The sequence below is a fragment of the Tachysurus vachellii genome, chromosome 2 (genome assembly GCF_030014155.1).
Source record: "Tachysurus vachellii isolate PV-2020 chromosome 2, HZAU_Pvac_v1, whole genome shotgun sequence".
Classification (NCBI taxonomy): Eukaryota; Metazoa; Chordata; class Actinopteri; order Siluriformes; family Bagridae; genus Tachysurus; species Tachysurus vachellii.
Window position 1 is genome coordinate 20,277,118 of NC_083461.1, and position 21,017 is coordinate 20,298,134.

Below are 21,017 nucleotides of genomic sequence, written 5' to 3' on the forward strand. Positions count from 1 at the left end.
ACTATGGCAACCAGTATTGGGAACGCCTACTGGCCATTTGTGAGTGGCTGTACGTGCTGTGCAGTTGTGTAAACTATATTGATATTATGGGATATTTTGTGTAGATTCATGACGTAATTTCAGTGAAGCCGAATTCAGTTACAGGTTGTACATAAATATTGGAAATAAATCTATTTTGTTTCTATGTGAAAGTCAGGTTAAAGGAAAAATGTGATGGAAACGTGTAGTTTTATAAATTACCTTAACTGTTGTATTTATAGCTTCACCTTTAAGACAGGACAACAGTAAGTGCTGGTATTGAAGTTAAAGACCTCAATAATCACCTTCATTCTGTCTCGTATTGCTGTATATCATTTAACCTGTAACCGGATAATAAATCGAGCAAAAACATCCAGATGAAAGCGTTCACATACCGTGTTCAGGAGTTTCTACAGCTCAAAGTGTCCACTTTAAAACGAAACAATGTATAATCCCGGCTCTTACACTGAGACTCCACACACACACACACACACAAAGAGGGGTCTATTCACACGGAGGAGGGACTTAACTCTGGGAAGCGTCATGTGCCACGTGCTTAGCCCCTTACTGGTTGAAGCAGGAGATACATAACAGTAAACGATATATTATTTATATATATATATATATATATATATATATATATATATATATATATATATATATATATATATATATATATATAGTAAACATTTAAGCATCAAGACGTGCCATATACAGTATGTGCTTTTTTCCGTACTAAATAAATGATAATTATAAGCCAAACTTAAGTCAATATATACACACACACACACAGTCGTATGCAAAGGTTTAGGAACCCCTGACAGTTTCCATGATTTTCATTTATAAATATTTGGGTGTTTGGATGAGCAATTTTATTTTGATCCATCAAATAACCGAAGGACACAGTAATATTTCAGTAGTGAAATGAGGTTTATTGGATTAACAGAAAATGTGCAATATGCATAATTTCTTGGAATGCTGTGTTCTTTTGCCACCATGCATAACACCCCTTGTTATGACCAAATAACAAACTTTGTTTCATCACTCCACAGCACCTTATTCCAAAATGAAGCTGGCTTGTCCAAATGCGCGTTTGCATACCTCAAGCGACTCCGTTTATGCCATGTGTGCAGAAAGGTCTTTCGCATCACTCTCTCGTGCAGTTTCACCTTGTGCAAAGTGCGCTGAATTGTTGAACAATGCACAGTGACACCAAGTTGATGTTGTAGGTCTTTGGAGGTGGTCTGTGGGCTGTTTTTGACCGTTCTCACCATTCTTCGCCTTTGCCTCTCCAATATTTTACGTGGCATGCCACTTCTGGCCTTAACAAGACCTGTTCCTGTGGTCTTCCATGTCCTCACTATGTTCCTCACAGTGGACAGCTTATATCTCCGCAGTAATTTTTTGTAGCCTTCCCCTAAACCATAATGCTGAACAATGTTTTCGGGGGCCTGTTTCAGAAAGGAGGTTAAGTGAAAACTGAGTATGTTAACCCTGAAATAAGGCAAACTCTGGGTTTTCTGTTTCAGAATGGGAGGCATGTTAAACCCGAGAAAGCAGATTAAGTCAAGCCCGTTTCTGAAAGAGAGGTAACTTGTACTCAGATTCAGTTACCATAGTAACTTACTCTGTGAACCTAACCTGGTCGGGAGCAGGTTTTCTTCAGTAAACCCAGACTTTCTTTTGGTCTCCTCCCCTTTTTTCATCAATCCTGTTGATGAAGAGGCTGCATTAATTCGTAGGAGTTACATTTACATTGGGAGAGGACTTTGAGGCCCAGAGTGGATTTTTGGTCATATCCCTATGCATTTTTATTTGAGCGGTACAGTCAATTTCTTTACAGTCAATAAGATACATCCATAATCTCATCCATCCTTACATCAGAAACATCAGCCATCACGGCCGTGCTCTTACATTGGAGCAGATGCTTTGCGTTGCCTTACGTTTCTTTGCAAATGGTAGTTTTTTGTACAACATCAGGGATGCAGAACATATTAGTAAGGCTAATTAAAAATGATATCCGCCACCACAAAAAAAAATGAATAAACACAAAATCATAGCAATTTATGTTGTTCTTTATTTCCAAAAAAAAAAAAAATATTAGATTTTAATATAGTTTCAATACTTCCTAGAAATCACCTGTGACCATACACTCATCTTCAGCTTTTGTTTCAGAATCTCGACTTTCCAGATCTGCCTTTTGGATCTGGCAGCCCAAGTATACTAGTTCTTTGCTGTTTTTTTCTATCTTTTTAATCAGAAGAAGTCTATATAACTCCTTAACTGGCAACTGAAAATACAGTAGATTAGAGTTACATAATGTAGTTCTAAAATTCTACAGAATTAAACTGTGGCATTTACACACACTCTCATTCACTCACACAATCGCACACTTTGGACAATTTTCCAGAGATGCCAATCAACCTACCATGCATGTCTTTGGACCGGGGGAGGAAACCGGAGTACCCGAAGGAAACCCCCGAGGCACGGGGAGAACATGCAAACTCCACACACACAAGCCGGAGGCGGGAATCGAACCCCCAACCCTGGAGGTGTGAGGCGAACGTGCTAACCACTAAGCCACAGTGCCCCCCAGGATTGAACCTATACAGGCAAATAAAATTAATAGGTTTAATAAAATACTGTTCTTCCAGTTTCACCTCTACTTATTAATTTGGTGTACTTACTTATTAATTACTTTCTAAATCCCAAATCAACCTCAACCACTTGAACAATAAGGGGAGACAAGAAACTGCACTTCTAATTATTTCAAATAAACAGTATACAATTGCATGAATTATCCTTGAATTGACCAAAGTGTGTAACTAGAGGGAAAAGGTTACATTAAAATATACCTTTTAAAATGTCTTAATGAGCTCACCAAACCAATTGTGTGTTTCAATTAATCAGTGCTTAGTTACAGGTATTTAAATCAACAAAATGGCCAATATTTATGGTAAAGGTAGTGGAAACGCACAGACCAATTGCATGCGAGTTAAGCCATCCCACGTGATAACACTCAGCCAATCAAGTCTGCGCATTGCTGAAGTAAACACTGCGACTCAACAGTGCAAGACAGATGAGAGAGAATTAGAGTAAAGTTACACATGAAAGAAAGATAGCGATACATGTAGAAAACAAAGGGAGAGAAACAGACGAGTGAGACGGAGAAAGGGAAACAGATGAGTGAGACGGAGAAAGGGAGAATATAGAACAAATGGCACTCTCCAAAGAAAAGTGGACAGCGAAAACATTTAATCCAGAATGGACAGACTGATTTCTGTTCACACTTCCCACTGGGAGCACTAAACCAGTGTGTCTCATATGTACAGAAACTGTGGCACTTATTAAAAGTGGCAATGTGAAACGACATTATGAGACAAAACATAAAGGTTCTAAACAAACATATCCACTCAAATCTGAAGACAGCGTCCCTGAGACAGCTTTCCCAGGTCTGAGGAAAGTAGCCCTATACATCCTGACCATGTTTGGCTCTACATACAACTGCGAGGCAGCTTTCTCTACAATGAACATAATCCAAACTTAATATCGTTCCAGGCTCACTAATGAGCACCTCCACATGTGTATGAGAACGGCCTCGACTCCATTCAAGCCCAGGTTTAACCCTAACCCTAACCCAAGCTAGAGCTCTGTTCTCTTTTCTCTTACTGGACCTCTTTCAATTTTAGTTGAATACCTCTGATCTAGAGGCTGTTATCTCTGCTAAAGGAGGCTCTACTAAATGTTGATGTGCCCAAATTTATTCACCTGTCTAATTTCGTTTTGATGTATATTGCACGTTTTCTGTTAATCCAATAAACCTCGTTTCACTACTGAAATATTACTGTGTCCTTCAGTTATTTGAAAGGAACCCCTGATTGATAAAATTGCTGGTCCAAACACCCAAATATTTATAAATGAAAATCATGGAAATTGTCAGGGTTTCTTAAACTTTTGCATACGACTATATATATACACATATATATAGTGTATACACACACACACACACACACACACAGTGGTCCGGATTATTTTCTTTTTGCACCTTTGTCACACTTTAATATTCATCAAACAAATTTAAATTTTAATCAAAGATAACACAAGTAAACACAACATGCAGTGTTTATATGAAGGTTTTTATTATTAAGGGAAAACAAAAGCCAAACCTACATGGCCCTGTGTGAAAACGTGCTTGCCCCCTAAACCTAATAAATGTTTGGGACACCCTTTGCAGCAAGAACTGCAATCAAGTGAATTTTGGTGCACTCATCTTGGCAGAATTGATGTAATTCAGCCACATTAGAGGATGTGTCTTGACTAGATGTCAAGTCTTTGACTAGGACACTCCAAAGTCTTCATTACGTTTTTCTTCAGCCATTCCAGTGTGTTTTGGATCATTGTCCTGCTGCAGAACACAAGCTCGCTTCAGGTTGAGGTCACAAACAGATGGCCGCATATTTTCCTTCAGGATTTTTTGGTAGACAGCAGAATTCATGGTTCTGTTTATCACAGAAGGGCAAACAATTTTTCACACAGGGCATGTGGGTTTGTATTTTGTTTTCCCTTAATAATGAAAACCTTCATTTAAAAACTGCATTTTTGTTTACTTGTGTTATCTTTGACTAATGTTTAAATTTGTTTGATGATCTGAAACATTAAAGTAATCCCACAGACACACAAGCAAAATCTTCCCTTTCATATAGCTTTGTCTTTATGCAGCACAAGGGTCCTGGAGGCAAGTAATTTTATTTCATTATTGTACAATAATTAGCACAACATGGACATGTGACATATCAAAACACTCAGCACAATGCGAGGAACTTCCTCAAGAATATTCGGATGATGTCACATACCCATCTCCACTTGCCTCCAAATGTTTTGGCACCCTATCTTTCTGTCCACTTGCCTCCAAAAGTAACACTGACCCTTATGTCCACTCACCTCCAAAAAGCACCAGCATTTGCGAATACTTGCACCATCAAAGCCAACATCAAAGTTTGTCGTGACGAACTTTACAAACCTAGTTTTATTTCATTATTGTACTGCACCAGTTATATATGCTTGAAATAGCAATATAAAAATTTCTTGACTTCATAATGAGATGTTGTGCAATGGGGTGTCCAACAGGCTCATATAGGTTTGATGGTCAGGGGTCCACATACTGTTAATACATCATACCTTTTAACTGTTTACCATTACAAACAGTTCTGCAGTCAGGTTGCAATTTTTGCACATTACAATTTTAAATGCTGATACAAACTCTTTTGTGCATTACGTTTAAAGTTTACAAAACAATAGTATCCGTATTTACACTTGTTCAGAGCCAAACAGACGCTATATATAGTGGTTGGTGTTATCTTTATGTATCTGTCTTGTAGTCTTTTGTGTTGCACTGTTTACACAAGGTTGCACACATGCATTTTATTTTAATAGGTTAATTTCATATTTTAGCCCTTAGCTCTGTGTTTTAATGTATCACCAGGGTTCTGGAGGAAGGCTGTTTCATTTATTTCTATATACAGTCGAAATGAAAATAAAAGCTTTTTTTTTAACGTGACTTTGTGTGATTTGTGTAGGTGTGGCGGCGTCTGCAGGCGAGCGGTGGTACAGCGCAGATATTCCGCCCACACAAACACGGCTATTCCGGAAACCTGCTAAACTTTAACTCCTGCTTTCATGGCACATTTTTGCCTGAATGACAGTCTGATGTTCATTGATGGATTGACGGCGTGTTGACTCTAATCGAAACACGGCTTACCGGTGGGTTTCGAGCACGAACTCCTTCGTTTTCTTCTCTGTCGCTGGCTTTGATTTACAGAAAGCGCAACAGTTTGGCTCACTTTTAGACAGCACAGCGTAGCATTCCTCTGCCTGGTTAGCTTAGCTTAGCAAAGCATAGACAGGTAACTTAAAAATACATCTAATTAACTAAACAGTTCTGTTTATTTTCGGTAACATAACATTAGAGGATTGCTGCTGAATTATGTTTGCAACGGTTCCTAAACTTGAATTAACTCAAAAAAGTCTCACAAGCTAAGATAATATAAGCTAGGCTAAGCTAACGTAACTAGCTGCTAGAGGTACTTCGACTCTTGCTAAGTTGTATTAGCTAACTCGTTTTGATCATACTTTTGCGTCACTTCCGTTAAAGTTCACGGTTAACCCAACACACAGAGCAATTAAAGCTAACTACAATGCAACAGCAGATATAGTGTAGTGAATGTGTTTACCAACTAGTTTATACTCTGTCCAGTGCACTACATTAGAGTTAAGTCACTAAGCACTACTTAGTGATTAGTTACAATTACACTTTCTGCGAGAAACAGTGTAATAGAACTGAGTGACTCGTTCGTTGGAGGCGGGTATTGTCAATCAAATAAGCCACGCCCTATAATGCTGGCAAAGGAACATTTGGGTGGGGAAACTCGAAATTTGTTGAACATTTGAGACATGATCAGTGTAATTAGGCATTTTATCACTCTCTCAAATCTATCTCTTGCTCTCCTGTCTTTCTCTCTGACTGTCTGTTTTTTCTCTATTTCTTGGTCTTTCTCTGTCTTTCTGTTTCCTGTCCTTCTTTGTCTGTCTGTCTGTCTCTCTCTCACTCTCCCTCTCTCTCTGTCAGGTAGAGATGGCGTTATGGATCCAGGCTCAGCAGTTACAGGGCGATGCCCTACACCAGATGCAGGCGCTCTATGGCCAGCATTTCCCCATAGAAGTGCGCCATTATCTTGCCCAATGGATTGAGAACCAGCCTTGGTGAGGCACACACATTCACACAGAATCAGAAATTTTTAATTAAGGTTTGGGAATAAATACTGTTGACATTTGACTAATCTGGTGTGTGTGTGTGTGTGTGTGTGTGTGTGTGTGTGTGTGTGTGTCCGGTGCATGTACAGGGATGCCATAGATGTGGAGAAGCAGCAGGAGGAGTTTAAGGCAAAGCGTTTATTGGACAGTCTGATCCAGGAGCTGCAGAGGAGGGCAGAGAGTCAGACAGGGGAGGATGGCTTCCTTCTTAAAATCAAACTGGGACATCATGCCACACAGCTAAAGGTAACAGATAAACACACACGCATGATGAAGATGTCATCAGAAAATGCCAGCCAGTGATGCACACTGATGACACACACCCTAACCTGCATAAAAAACTTTAAGGTGTGAACAGGGCTGTAGTGTTTTTCTCTACCTGTCTTTTTGTCTGCTTTTCCTTTATATATGTCTCTTTGTCTTTCCATCTGTCTGTCTAATTGTTTGTCTGCTTCTCTCTTTATAATTCCTTCTGTCTTTCTGTCTAATATTATATGCCCCATCTGTCTGTCCCTATCTAAAATTCTGTCTGTCTGTTTGTCTTTGTCCGTTTATCTGTATGTCTGTCCGTACACTCTTCTGTCTGTGTCTTTATCTGCCAGTCTTTCTGTCTTGTGTATCTCACAGCTTGCAGCTGTCTGTCTGTCAATCTGCCTGTCTGTTTGTCTCTCTGTCTGTCCTGTTTCATTCCACTGTTAACATTTTTTTGTTGTTGTTTAGAGCACGTATGAGGCGTGTCCTATGGAGCTGGTGCGAAGTATCAAACACATCCTCTACACAGAACAGAGACTTGTCCAGGAGGCTTCTAACGTGAGACACACGCACACACAAACATGCACATCAGAGCTACAGAGTGATTTACATTTTAAATGCATCTTACTTTGTGACAATTTAACAAAAATTAGCTCATTTTATAACAATTAACAACTCGTACATTTTTTGATTGGCAGGTGAGCTCTACAGGGGGTGGTGCTACAGATACTACGTCTCAGAAATACCAGCAAATCAACCAAATGTTTGAGGAGCTGCGTGCCCTGAAGCAGGAGACAGAGAATGACCTGCGTAAAGTCCTGCACAGTCAGGAGTACTTCATCATCCAGTACCAGGAGAGCCTGAGGGTCCAGGGTATGCGCACACACACACACACACACACACACACACACATATCTTCTTGTGTACTGCATTTGTACTCCACAGCTGCACTACATTGGACTTATATAAAACATGAGTCATTATTGTTTTTTATTTTTGTAATAAGCCTGTTTTACTATATAAGCAAATTAAGTAATGATATTTAAATTCAGAAATTCATATTTCTTAGCGTTTCTTTCTTATTTTCACAGTGACGATTATTATATTGTTTTATTTTTTTACAGCTCAGTTGAGTAGTTTAGCGAGTTTGCCACCGACCGAGCGGGCACAGAGAGAGACGAGTCTACAGAGCAGGAAAGCTACATTAGAGACCTGGATAACCAGAGAGGCTAACACACTGCAGAAATACAGACAGGTAACATACACACACACACACACACACCCCAAAACCTCTGAACTGGACTTTCAGAGCAGTCATGTCAGTAAGAGTAATTGATGGCATTTCATGTTGATAAAGAAAGAAAAAAAAAAAGCTGTGTGTGTAGGAATTGGCAGAGAAGCACCAAAGGACACTGGCATTGTTGAGGAAACAACAGGCGGTGATTGTGGACGATGAACTGATCCAGTGGAAGAGGCGACAACAGCTAGCTGGAAATGGGGGACCTCCAGAAGGAAGTCTAGACATCCTGCAGTCCTGGTAAACACACATACGCACCTACTGTAAACATTATACCTAAGTGAATTTTGAAGTTTCTTAGTGTTAAGTCCTTGTTGCTGTGTTGTTCAGGTGTGAGAAGTTGGCCGATATGGTTTGGCAGAACAGACAGCAGCTCCGGCGTGTTGATCACTTAACACAACAGCTCCCTATCCCTGGCCCTACAGAGGAACTGCTCAAAGAACATAACGCTACCATCACCGACATCATCTCAGCACTTGTCACCAGGTGAGTTCACTACTGACATAAAGGCACTTTACACCCTCACTGACCAGCATCTGTCACCAGGTGGGTTAATTACAGCATTCAATTCACTTAACACCATCACTGATATCATCTGGACAAGTGAGAGTTAAGGGCCCAACAGTTGCAGCTTGGCAGCACTGGGGCTGGAACCCTGATCCTCCAATCAACAACCCAGAGCCTGAACCCAGTTAGTGACAAAGTAGCACACATAGCAAACACATTTGCTTTGTGTGCTAGCAAACAAAGAAACAAAGCAAACACATTTGCTTTGACAGTTAACAATAAAACAAAAACAATTAACGCTATCATGACCTCCTTTAACACTTATATCAGGTTATCACATTTGTTTTGATTTAACAGTAGTCTAATAATTAACATCAACAATTGAATTCAAATTTATTTTTGTTTTCTGTCTTGGCAGCACGTTCATAATAGAGAAACAGCCTCCGCAGGTGTTGAAGACCCAGACCAAGTTTGCCACGACGGTTCGCCTGCTGGTTGGGGGAAAACTCAATGTCCACATGAACCCCCCACAGGTGAAGGCCACAATCATCAATGAACAGCAGGCCAAAGCACTGCTGAAGAACGAGAGCACCAGGAAGTGAGTCCTAACAACACACTTGTCACAAAAAAAAAATCCCCTTTGACTTTTGACACATTTCCTTATTTGGTCATTATTTCCTGTACATGAAACATGCTGAAGAGGAGAAACATGACAGCGGTTTTTATTCATGTGGTTGACGTCAAAGCGAGTGAGCAAAAGCTTGAGCCTGTCAAACAGTGAAAGTGATCATGAGCAGGAAGCAATGACCATATAAGGAAAGCGGGAGACTAAGGGTCGGAATATTGGTGTACAGAATAATATAATACATTGGAAGCTATTTTATTACTTCTCCTTAGAATGTTTGATGACAGGAACAACGTCCAAATAAGGTCAACAGAGAGCACAAATGGTTGTGTGTATTGTAAAAATCCAAAGGGCTCAGAAAAAAGACCGCCAAGCAAAGCGTTTTATTCTATGTGTGTGTGTGTTTCAGTGACAGTAGTGGAGAAATCTTGAACAACAACTGTGTCATGGAGTATCACCAAACCACAGGCACGCTGAGTGCACACTTCAGGAACATGGTGAGAGCAGCAAGTCTTTTGTTAAGCGCTGTTCTGATAACAGTTGTACATGAAGGGTGGCAACATGACTAATTTAATAGCAGTTAGTAATTAAGTACCTATATTACAGCATAGTACAAGCAGGGTAGAACGGTGGGGTCAAGGGAGGGGATGTGTACAAATGCACTTGCATGCTCATGCATATTCATTAATATTTGCATTACATCTAAGGGTAACGATCTTAAGTTGTGTGAGAGGTGAACGAGTGTAATCATGTGTCCCTTCTCTGTCTCTTTGCCATCCAGTCTCTGAAGCGCATAAAACGTGCAGACCGACGCGGCGCAGAGTCGGTGACGGAAGAGAAATTCTCTGTCCTGTTCGAGTCGCAGTTCAGTGTGGGCGGAAACGAGCTCATGTTTCACGTCAAGGTCACATCTCCCTTTAATTCTTAGCAGTTCCAGGACAATCTATTATCTTTAAAATGTTAATATATAAAATATTCGTTTTAAATGTGTTTATTTTAAACTTTTTGTCTCTCATTGTAAATTATTTTACTAAACATGAAACCAAAATGGATTTTCTAAGCTTCCTTGCTTCAGTTTAAAAATCATTTCAAATTCATATTTTTAATACAAATAAATCTAAAATCAGTGTTTGAAAAAGTTAGATTTAAATGAGCATTTAATACTCACTAAGTAAACATTTATTAAGCATGTTTCCTTCCATCTTTCCATTGCAGACGTTATCGCTGCCTGTCGTGGTAATCGTGCATGGTAGTCAAGACAACAACGCCACGGCAACCGTCCTGTGGGACAATGCCTTCTCTGAGCCAGTAACATATTGTTATATTTATGTAAAACAGCTTCTTATAACATTAAGACAAAGTCATGTTGACGCCGTCTCCTCCTGCAGGGTCGCGTCCCCTTCGTGGTGCCTGACAAGGTGTCATGGCCGCAGTTGTGTGAGGCACTGAACATGAAATATAAATCGGAGGTGCAGAGCGAGCGGGGTTTATCGGAGGAGAACCTGGTGTTCCTGGCTCAGAAAGCCTTCAGTAGTTCGAGCAACAACCCTGAGGATTATCGCAACATGACCATGACCTGGTCCCAGTTTAACCGGGTAGGAGAGCACGCTGGGCAGAACTATCAGAACAATCCTAAAAGTGACCAGATATCACTGATTCATCTGCTGTCTTTTGTTTAGGAGAGTTTACCAGGAAGGAACTTCACCTTCTGGCAGTGGTTTGATGGAGTCATCGAGCTGATGAAGAAACACCTGAAGGCTCACTGGAACGATGGGTAATGCTCCCAGAATGTTCCATTAGCACAATCCATTTGGTTAAACAGCAGGGTTAGACATGTGTGTTTTCCAGGGCCATCCTGGGTTTCCTGAATAAACAGCAGGCTCAGGACATGCTGCTGTCCAAACCGAACGGCACGTTCCTGCTGCGCTTCAGTGACTCAGAGATTGGAGGGATCACCATCGCCTGGGTAGCGGAAAACCCCAACAAAGCAGGTTTGTCAATCAGTCTGGCAATTTATTTAGTCAGTTGACCGCAACAGTCCATTATGAGTCAGTTAATCAACAGACCTGTCAATCATATATCAAAGAGTGAGGCAGGTGATCAGTTAAAGGTAGGGTCTCTGTTGTTTGAAAGCCAAAGTGGACATTTGAAATCACCAAAACAAACAAGCCCCAACCCAAATGGGACCCACCCCTGTATTGACATCTCCGCCCACACATACATATGCAACCCAGGTAACTAATGGAAAGAAATGTGTCTTTATCATAGCTGAAGGGAAGAACAATACGATTACAGATAAACAAACAAGCAAAAATGACACAAGCATAATCGGGCAAAGGACGGCATATATTAGTTCTGTGAAACAAAACATTTGTGTGTTATTTGTGTAGTAACAGCATTTAGCCCAGGAGTTATTGACTTGGGAAATTCGAATCTGTGAATATGCACTTCCCGCTCCTTCAGTTCTCTCCAGCACTGGAAAGCTGATCCTATATTAACACGGGTCCTACTTCTTGCCTTATCGTAAGCCTTTGTTCGCTTTCTTTCTTTGTTTTTATCCTCCATGTCAATGTTAAAACCGCTTTCTGCTAATGTCACACATGCGCATTGAACACTCTCTCTGCCCATATTGACAAGACACGCCCCTTTCTGCTCATTGGCTACACGTTAGTTTTGTATTTGTTTTGTTTGGCGGCCCAACACAGTTTTCTGAAGCATTTCTGAAACAGCGGAGACCCCACCTTTAAATAATAAAGTGAATTGGGGCTATATTCAAAATCCTTTGAAAACAAGCATCACCTCAGGAACTCATTATAGAGCAGTCTGTAAAATAGCACTTGATCTAGCACAGCGTGTCATTTTACATGCTCTTGTAAATTGTACTCTGAAATTTAAATCTGTCACATACACCATACACCAGAGGTATTCAACTAAAATTGAAAGAGGTCCAGTAAGAGAAAATTTCTTGAAGCAAAGGTCCGGAAGATCATAATGTCTAACTAGTTAGTGTGATATATTTTTAAGTAGCCTAGTAATTGTATCAACATCTGCAAGCAATCAAAACCTGACTGTCAAATCAAATAACCATTCAAAAACCTTTTGACAATATTTCTTGTCACGTACAGTATGTATGATTGTAGATATGTATAATATTCTCTCATTTAAAATAAAAGTAGGGCTACATTTCAAAATAAGAGAAAAAAAATAAAATGTGAACATTGTGTGTTTAAATAAAGTGCTTAACTTTCCCTTTTATATCTCAGTGAGAGAACTGCGCCCTAGCTTGGCAGAATTTTAAACCTGGGCTTGAATGGAGTCGAGGCCGTTCTCATACACATGTGGAGGTGCTCATTAGTGAGCCTGGAACAGTATTTAGTTTGGATTATGTTCATTGTAGAGAAAGCTGCCTCGCAGTTGTATGTAGAGCCAAACATGGTCAGGATGTATAGGGCTACTTTCCTCAGACCTGGGAAAGCTGTCTCAGGGACGCTGTCTTCAGATTTGAGTGGATATGTTTGTTTAAAACCTTTATGTTTTTGTCTCATAATGGCGTTTCACATTGCCACTTTTAATAAGTGCCACAGTTTCTGTACATATGAGACACACTGGTTTAGTGCTCCCAGTGGGAAGTGTGAACAGAAATCAGTCTGTCCATTCTGGATTAAATGTTTTCGCTGTCCACTTTTCTTTGGAGAGCGCCATTTGTTCTATATTCTCCCTTTCTCCGTCTCACTCATCTGTTTCTCTCCCTTTCTCTGTCTCACTCGTCTGTTTCTCTCCCTTTGTTTTCTACATGTATCGCTATCTTTCTTTCATGTGTAACTTTACTCTAATTCTCTCTCATCGGTCTTGCACTGTTGAGTCGCAGTGTTTACTTCAGCAATGCGCAGACTTGATTGGCTGAGTGTTATCACGTGGGATGGCTTAACTCGCATGCAATTGGTCTGTGCGTTTCCACTACCTTTACCATAAATATTGGCCATTTTGTTGATTTAAATACCTGTAACTAAGCACCGATTAATTGAAACACACAATTGGTCTGTGCGTTTCCACTCCCTTTAGAATCAGAATCAGAAAGGTCTTTATTGCCAAGTATGTTTTCACATACGAGGAATTTTTTCTAGTATAGGAGCTCCACAGTGTAAACATATAGCAATGGTAAGAAATGAACAAAAAAAAAATAGACAGTTGTATGTGCAAATTGAAGTAAAGATGTGCAAATTCAAATATAGATGTGCAAAATAAAATATAAATGCATACTTGTAGACAATGTAAGAATAGGGTTTGTTCTGTGTATGTTAGGTGTTCATCAGATGTGTGTTAAGTGTTCATCAGATGGATTGCCTGAGGGAAGAAACTGTTCCTATGTCTGGTCGTTTTGGTGCTCAGGGCTCTGTAGCGTCGGCCAGATGGCAACAGTTCAAAGAGTAAGTGTGCTGGATGTGAGGGGTCCAGAGTGATTTTCTTTGCCCTTTTGTTCACTCTGGAGAAGTAAAGGTCTTGGAGAGTGGGGAGAGTTGTGCCAATGATTCGCTCAGCAGTCCGGACTACCCTCTGTAGTCTCCTGAGGTCGGATTGGGTGGCTGAGCTGAACCAAACAGTCACTGAATTGCAGAGGATGGATTTGATGATAATATATCATCGATCTTTACCGTAAAGATTGCAAAAGCTGCGCCGATTAAAATAGAAGCGCCCCGTCAAGTTTTTAATCAGAACCTTTTTTTTTAGCTGTTGGTCCGGGTCCGTATTGGACAGCTTCTGGGTCCGGACCCGGACCGCGGTCCGCCTGTTGGTGACCTATGCCATACACCAATCAAGTAATAAATCATATAGGCTATTCATGTTATTTAATTAATGATATGAATCAGTCAACCAGTCAGTGAGGCAGTATATATGTGTGTGTGTGTGTGTGTTGTGTCTGTGTGGTGTTTCAGGAGAAAGGATGGTATGGAACCTGATGCCTTTCACGACAAAAGATTTCTCCATTCGTTCCCTGGCTGACCGCATCAGTGACCTGAACCACCTCCTGTTCCTTTACCCTAACCAGCCCAAAGACGAGGTGTTCTCCCGCTACTGTACTCCGCCCAACGGTATGCCTCCACCAGTAACCGTACACTCCTGCAGAACTTCTTTCATGAAACGCCTGTTGTGCTGGTAGTCGGTGTAGCATTCATGTTTTTTCTATAAATAAATGTTCATAGAGAACAGAATGCTCTAAAATGTTCCTTAATGTCTATGATCACTAGACACTTTGCATTAGCACAGTGTCTGTGTCTTGATCAGGGATGTTTTACCTCCTGTGTTTCTGATTGGCTGGTGAATGATGCATGCTACTCCCACCTGGAATGTCGTATGGTGTAGGAATGACTTTACATCCTGAGTTGTGACCAAACTGTACTCAGTGTGTTCAGCAGTCCAGAATCACTCAATGTGTGTGGTGATTTTCCGTAGCTAAAGCGGTGGGAGATGGCTATGTCAAACCAGAGATCAAACAGGTGGTCAAAGTCGAGTAAGTATTTATATTTTTATGCTTTTGATAGCAAATTTCCTTCTTGGTGAAGTACAGTGTCTCACAGAAGTGAGTACACTCCTCATATTATTGTAAATATTTTATTATATCTTTTCATGTGACAACACTGAAGACATGACACTTTACTACAATGTAAAGTAGTGAGTGTACAGCTTGTATAACAGTGTAAATTTGCTGTCCCCTCAAAATAACTCAACATACAAGTACGTGAATACTAAGTACTAAATACCCCTAAGTGAAAATGTCCATATTGGGCCCAATTAGCCATTTTCTCTGACTGGTGTCATGTGACTTGTTAGTGTTACAAGTTCTCAGGTGTGAATGGGGAGCAGGTGTGTTCTATTTGGTTATTTCTCTCACTCTCTCATACTGGTCACTGGAAGTTCAACATGGCACCTCATGGCAAAGAACTCTCTGAGGGTCTGAAAAAAAGAATTGTTGCTCTACATAAAGATGGTGTAGGCTATAAGAAGATTTCCAAGACCCTGAAACTGAGCTGCTGCATGGTGGCCAAGACCATACAGTGGTTTAACAGGAGTGCAAGTGGTCAGTGTCATATCCAGAGGTTGTGTTTGGGAAATAGACGTATGAATGCTGCCAGCATTGCTGCAGAGGTTAAAGGGGTGGGGGGTCAGCCTGTGTGGGGGCACCAGGTGAGGAGTACAAAGACAAGTGTGTCTTTCCTACAGTCAAGCATGGTGGTGGGAGTGTCACGGTCTGTGGCTGCATGAGTGCTGCCGGCACTAGGGAGATACAGTTCATTGAGGGTACCATGAATGCCAACATGTACTGAGACATACTGAAGCAGAGCATGATCCCCTCCATTTAGAGACTGGGCTGCAGGGCAGTATTCCAACATGATAACCACCCCCAAACAAACATCAAAGTTGGCCACTGACCTTTCTTGTTAAATAAGTTAACAAGAAAGGTTAACTGGTTGAGCATCTGTGGGGCATCCTCAAACAGAAGGTGGAGGAATGCAAGGTCTCTAACATCCACCAGCTCAGTTATGTCATCATGGAGGAGTAGAAGAGGACTCCACTGGCAACCTGTGATGCTCTGGTGAACTCCTTGCCCAAGAGGGTTAATGCAGTGCTGTAAAAGAATGGGTGGCCACACAAAATATTGACACTTTGGGCTGAATTTGGACATTTTCACATAGGTGTGTACTCACTTTTGTGGCCAGCTGTGTATTGAGTTATTTTGAGGGGACAGCAAATGTACACTGTTATACATGCTGTACGCTCACTACTTTACATTGTAGCAAAGTGTCATTTCTTATGTGTTGTCACATGAAGAGATATAATAAAATATTTACAAAAATGTGAGGGGTGTACTCACTTCTGTGAGGTACTGTATGTTAAGCAACACATAATTACAAAACTGTGCTAGCCATGTAGACTAGCTAACAAGGAGTTAACTAACATAACTAATAAGCCAACAAACACAATGTTATAGCTAGCTGAGTGGCTAATGTCTAACTGGATATATATGATGTCATAATGAAGTCATTGAAATTTTTTTCAATCCCTTACAGGTTTGCCTCGTCCAATACTGAGCAGTCACTTGGAAACCCCACCTTCATGGACTCTTCCCCCACCATCACTCAGCCAGGCAGTTTCACAGTCTACCCTTCCATGTGAATATATCTGTTTAATCATTTTTAATGTTATCTTTCTATTATTCAAGAAATCCCACTGGAAGGTGAAACATCAGTATACAGAGTCTTAATGCAAAGAGAGAAGTCACCTGGGTGACTAGCTTTCAAAGTGTTAGTGTCAATATTTTTTTTTCTTTTTTTTTTTGTGTGTAGCAGTGACCCAATCTTGGATGAAAGCGGAGACTTTGATCTGGACGAAACAATGGACATGGCCAGACAGGTGGAGGAATTCCTCAGTCAGCCTTCAGAGGCGCAGTGGAGTGGACAGCAATCGTGACCTTTTAAACTACATAGAGTGACCCTTGGGGTTGCATTCCATTTTTTCCGTCAGTGTTTTTGTTGTTGTCATTCATTTTTTTTTTTTTTAAACAAATGTGAACATGTTTGATAGCTTACCAACGACTTTGTGATGTTATCTGTGATGCTGCTTCTTTGCATGATGATCTGTTTTGCTAGCTAACATTTTGGAAATGTAGGAAAACATTTTATATTAAATATCATGAAAAATGATGGAGAATGAAAAATTAACCAGCCCTGTAAGCTAATGCTAAACATTTTAGAGCTAGTGTAGGTTATCGGTTATTCAAAGCTAACAGAAAATTTTACTCAGTTGCGAAACTTGTTTATCGGGTTTTAAAGAATGAAACGATCAGCTGAGGACAATGTTGGACCGCAGGAACACGACCTCAGGCGCGGTTCTGAGGTGATTTTTGACAAACGTAGTGATCACTAAATATCTATTTGCAGGAAATAAACGGTGTCCAAAAAAAAGATATAAATATATATATAAAATATAATATAATTTTTATTATTTATATATGAGATCATAGCTCCATCATCTTAGCTTATCTCAGCTCTGTAGTCAACTTTTACCTAAATATCATGCTGATAATATTATTCAGCTTATGTGACAAATGTTAGTGTAAGAAAGTGTTTCTACATCATTGTGTGTTCCAGAAATGACTGAGTGTCTGGATTACTTTAAAATATGTGATTTAGTCGTACTTGAAGGTTATAGTTTGACCAAGTCGGTGTCCATAAAACGGTCAATATGTTCAGAGTCGGGTTCTGTGTGTACGTCTGAGCTCCCTGCTCAAACGAGTGAAATCTCCTGCGTGTAGTCCAGGTCTTTATTAAGTAGAAGTGTCTAGAGCAACAAACAAGCACTTGCCTTTAAACTCATTGTAAAATCAGGGACAGAAGAAAGCAATAGTGTTATTCTTTGCTGTCCAATGTAACATGATAGAATAAGAGTATTTAAAAACGAGATAAAAACACTAAGCTAATATATGAATGAAAACTGTTCTAAATAAATCAGTCAAATACGAGACGAGTTTATTGCCAGAACGATTGTTTTTAATTAATCATATTAATCACTGAACTTAATGGCTTCTGCACTCAGTATTCAGCAGCACAAAGAACAGCACTTGATCCAGCGCAAACTGTTAACATTTTGGGCTATTTTTTAACATAAATTATTGGGGTAAGAAATCTGCAAAATTGTTATAATAAAGTGAAGTAGTCATAACAGTTAGAATAAAAAAACCCAAGAAACCCAAAAAATCCTATTTTATTTCAAGTTCACTTTGGCACAAAATGTATTTTAATGCTTTAAAAACAATTTTTAGCAGGCTCTAGATTAAACTCAGATTAGCTGAGATCATCTGAGAAATTTAGAGTTTATCTCTGACTGCAGAGTCAGGGTGCTAGCATTCACTCAAATGACACTGGACCAATAATTAGGATGATTAGCATTAGTCTTACTGTGGGCTGTCTCTTTCTGTGCCTTATTTTAGACGTGATGTCTGGTAGACCGAAAGCCTTTCGGAATTTTTCTCCCTTCAGACCTGAGAAAACAGGAAGTAAACGTTTTATCTAAACTATTCCTTAAACCAGCTACTGTTTTAAAAAAAAAAAAAAAAACCCTCATTTTTGTCTAAATTCTTACTACCTCTGATCAGAAAACACCTGAACTCAAGTTTCTTGTCATATACTGTTTTTTTTTTTTTACAGATATCAATTCTGTTATACATACATATTTTGTTTCCCATGATGCCTTCTCTTTACCCCAACAACATCCTGCTCTATGTCGCTAAAAGCAAATCTATACTTTTCTTTAGTGTCCATGTGATTTTCTTGAAATGTTTCCTCATAGGTGTGTAAACAATCCGGCAAACTGTCATTCTTAATTCTTTTTTATTTTATTTTTTTATTTTGTGTTTGGTGTCATAAACAAAAGCCATATAATGCTGGAGTGACCTGCACTCTGAATTTCTTTGAATTAATTTTAGTTTTTCTTGAATTTATCAATCACACCCTTTTGGTTAATTGTTTAATATATTTTTTAATACACAATAGTGTGCTAGTAAAGGCCACAATTTATCTTCATTTATTTTTGTTTATTTGTTTTGTTTTTATATAACTAGTTATTCATTTATGTGGAAAAATTGTCTTATTTTTAAATGTCAATTGTTACTCTGGCCCTGTGGATTAAGCAATTGCAGCCTTGTGGCAAATCTGAAAAGGATTTTAAATTTATATTTTTTTTTATTTTTTTTTTATTTCTTTGTTGATATTACTGCCATAGTAAACACCATCACAAAAACTCTAGCTCATAATTTTATAGTTTTAATATTTTTTTTCAATAGATATATCCCTCTGGATTAGGTGACTTATTTTAAAGGTGTATTACAAAACCATGAAATTTTTTTCTTATTGTTTCTCCTCATGTTGTCACTGGCAATAAGGGAAGCAACTTGACTCGTTGCCCAAAAATCTTGTACCTGTTTTAAAAGTCTCTATTATTTCTTTTTTAACCTCAGTTTAGGAACTCAGGAAAACACGTTGCTCATAGAGACAATATTTACAAAATAATGATATACGTATCAAAGTTGTCTATGAGGAAAAAAATTACTTTTAAGTTTTTTGTTTATTACCTGATGTTTGGCGTTAGAATGTCATCTGCAGTAGGCATGTGCTGATCTCACATGTTTGTGTCCCGGTATGTGGTGATGTATTGAGTGATTTTATCAGCATCTTTTCTTATTGGTCAGCATTTTATGTCAATGTAAATTGCTCAGGGTTTGGCTTTGTCATAAACGTTCTGTGATTTAGAATCTGGTTTACTCCACAATCGCTTGCTAGCTTCATAGCACAGATTAACAACGGTATCAACGATAATCTACAGTAAAAGTATTATGGATGCCAAATATTGCAATTTAACATTTAAGTCATGGATGTTGATTCAGCGTTTTTCTTAGTAATTTTATTTTTGTTTTAGTGGTTCAATCATCTGTGACTCATTGACTTGGTTGGATTTGAATCCAGGATTTGGTTGACTGACATGTATAGTTGTAGTGTGGCTCAGTGAATTGGTCAGCTGTGATTCATTGACAAGTTGAGTCAGTTGGTTTATTTGTTTTTCATTTATTTATTAATGAATTTTTAGTCTCTCGTTGCTGCAGCCCGGGTATGATTCCCTGGGAGCTAAACCAGACACTGAAGAGCAAACTCTCAGTGCCGGTCCAAGCCTGTATAAAATGGGAGGATTGTGTCAGGAAGGTCATCCATTGTAAAACCTGTACCAAATCCAATATCCAGGATTTGTGGATTTGCAGTTGAAAGAATAACAACATTCAATAATTTTCAGTGACTGTGGGGAATAATTTACCCTTTAGGTAGCAGAAACCCACTGAAACATTTACATGGGTCTCATTAAATTGATCAGCTGTGACTCAATGTATCAGACAACAGTAGTATATTGAACTGGTCAGCGGTAGCTCATTGAGTTGAAAAGGTAACATGTTAAATTGATCCGGTGTCCCTCACTGAACCAGTCGGCAGTAACTCAGCGATTCTTTACGATGTGACTCTTAAGATGTATGAAAATAACTTATTGAATTGACTAGCCCTAGCTCATTGAATCACTCATCTGTGACACAATTATTCACCATCCCTGGCTAATTGAATCAGTCTGCTGTGGCTGAATCAGTCTGAATAACTGATTATTGACACATGCCTCATGGCCTCCGTGTAGCTTATAAGTAGTGTCTGTGTGGATAATCTCTTATGTAGTGTGATGTTTAAAAGTGGATGTACGTACTTCAGTATTACTTCCAAATCTTTGCTGTCATGTTGTATGGCTCCCATGTCCCAGATCCTAATGTCTGCAATCACACTCTGATGCGCTTTACTCTGCTTTTCTTGTTTTTGTTTAATGTTAAATGTGCATTTGGTGTCACTTGGGAGTTGAGAGATGGTTATAAAGTTTTATAAATATTTTACCCTTTAATGTTACTGACCTTTTTTTTTGTTTTTC

General features: G+C 39.3%; 2 protein-coding genes across 5 annotated transcripts in view; one reads left to right on the forward strand and one right to left on the reverse strand.

The window, feature by feature from the left end:
* Positions 1-6,097, reverse strand: part of oplah (5-oxoprolinase, ATP-hydrolysing) — a 23,843-nt gene extending 17,746 nt beyond the window's left edge. The window contains exon 1 of one of the 2 annotated variants that reach the window (XM_060862968.1): positions 5,777-6,097. The gene's annotated coding sequence lies outside the window, so the exon portion shown is untranslated. Of the gene's footprint in view, positions 1-413; positions 524-5,776 lie in introns of those variants that run through there. The other variant, XM_060862976.1, reaches the window with a different exon arrangement.
* Positions 5,630-20,982, forward strand: stat5b (signal transducer and activator of transcription 5b). Of its 3 annotated transcripts, none has more exons than XM_060862987.1 (19): positions 5,630-5,778; positions 6,644-6,777; positions 6,918-7,074; positions 7,549-7,638; positions 7,779-7,953; positions 8,205-8,335; positions 8,466-8,617; positions 8,708-8,863; positions 9,303-9,482; positions 9,919-10,006; positions 10,291-10,413; positions 10,725-10,817; positions 10,898-11,104; positions 11,189-11,283; positions 11,358-11,500; positions 14,444-14,599; positions 14,961-15,018; positions 16,577-16,678; positions 16,853-20,982. In XM_060862987.1, exons 2-19 carry the CDS (start codon positions 6,650-6,652, stop codon positions 16,974-16,976), a joined length of 2,358 nt encoding a protein of 785 aa, XP_060718970.1. In that variant the 5' UTR covers positions 5,630-5,778; positions 6,644-6,649; the 3' UTR covers positions 16,977-20,982. The 3 variants fall into 3 exon arrangements, with proteins under 3 accessions (XP_060718970.1, XP_060718986.1, XP_060718978.1); XM_060863003.1 differs by having other exon boundaries at positions 16,856-20,982; XM_060862995.1 differs by having other exon boundaries at positions 5,632-5,778; positions 6,648-6,777.
* The last annotated feature ends 35 nt before the right edge of the window (positions 20,983-21,017 follow it).

What these genes read in the sequence shown, in the direction of transcription:
- stat5b (XM_060862987.1), top strand. Translation starts at nt 6,650, where the DNA reads ATGGCGTTATGGATCCAGGCTCAGCAGTTACAGGGCGATGCCCTACAC. An exon ending in ATCATGCCACACAGCTAAAG is followed by an intron (nt 7,075 to 7,548) that starts GTAACAGATAAA and finishes GTTGTTGTTTAG; the next exon opens with AGCACGTATGAGGCGTGTCC. An exon ending in GGAGAGCCTGAGGGTCCAGG is followed by an intron (nt 7,954 to 8,204) that starts GTATGCGCACAC and finishes ATTTTTTTACAG; the next exon opens with CTCAGTTGAGTAGTTTAGCG.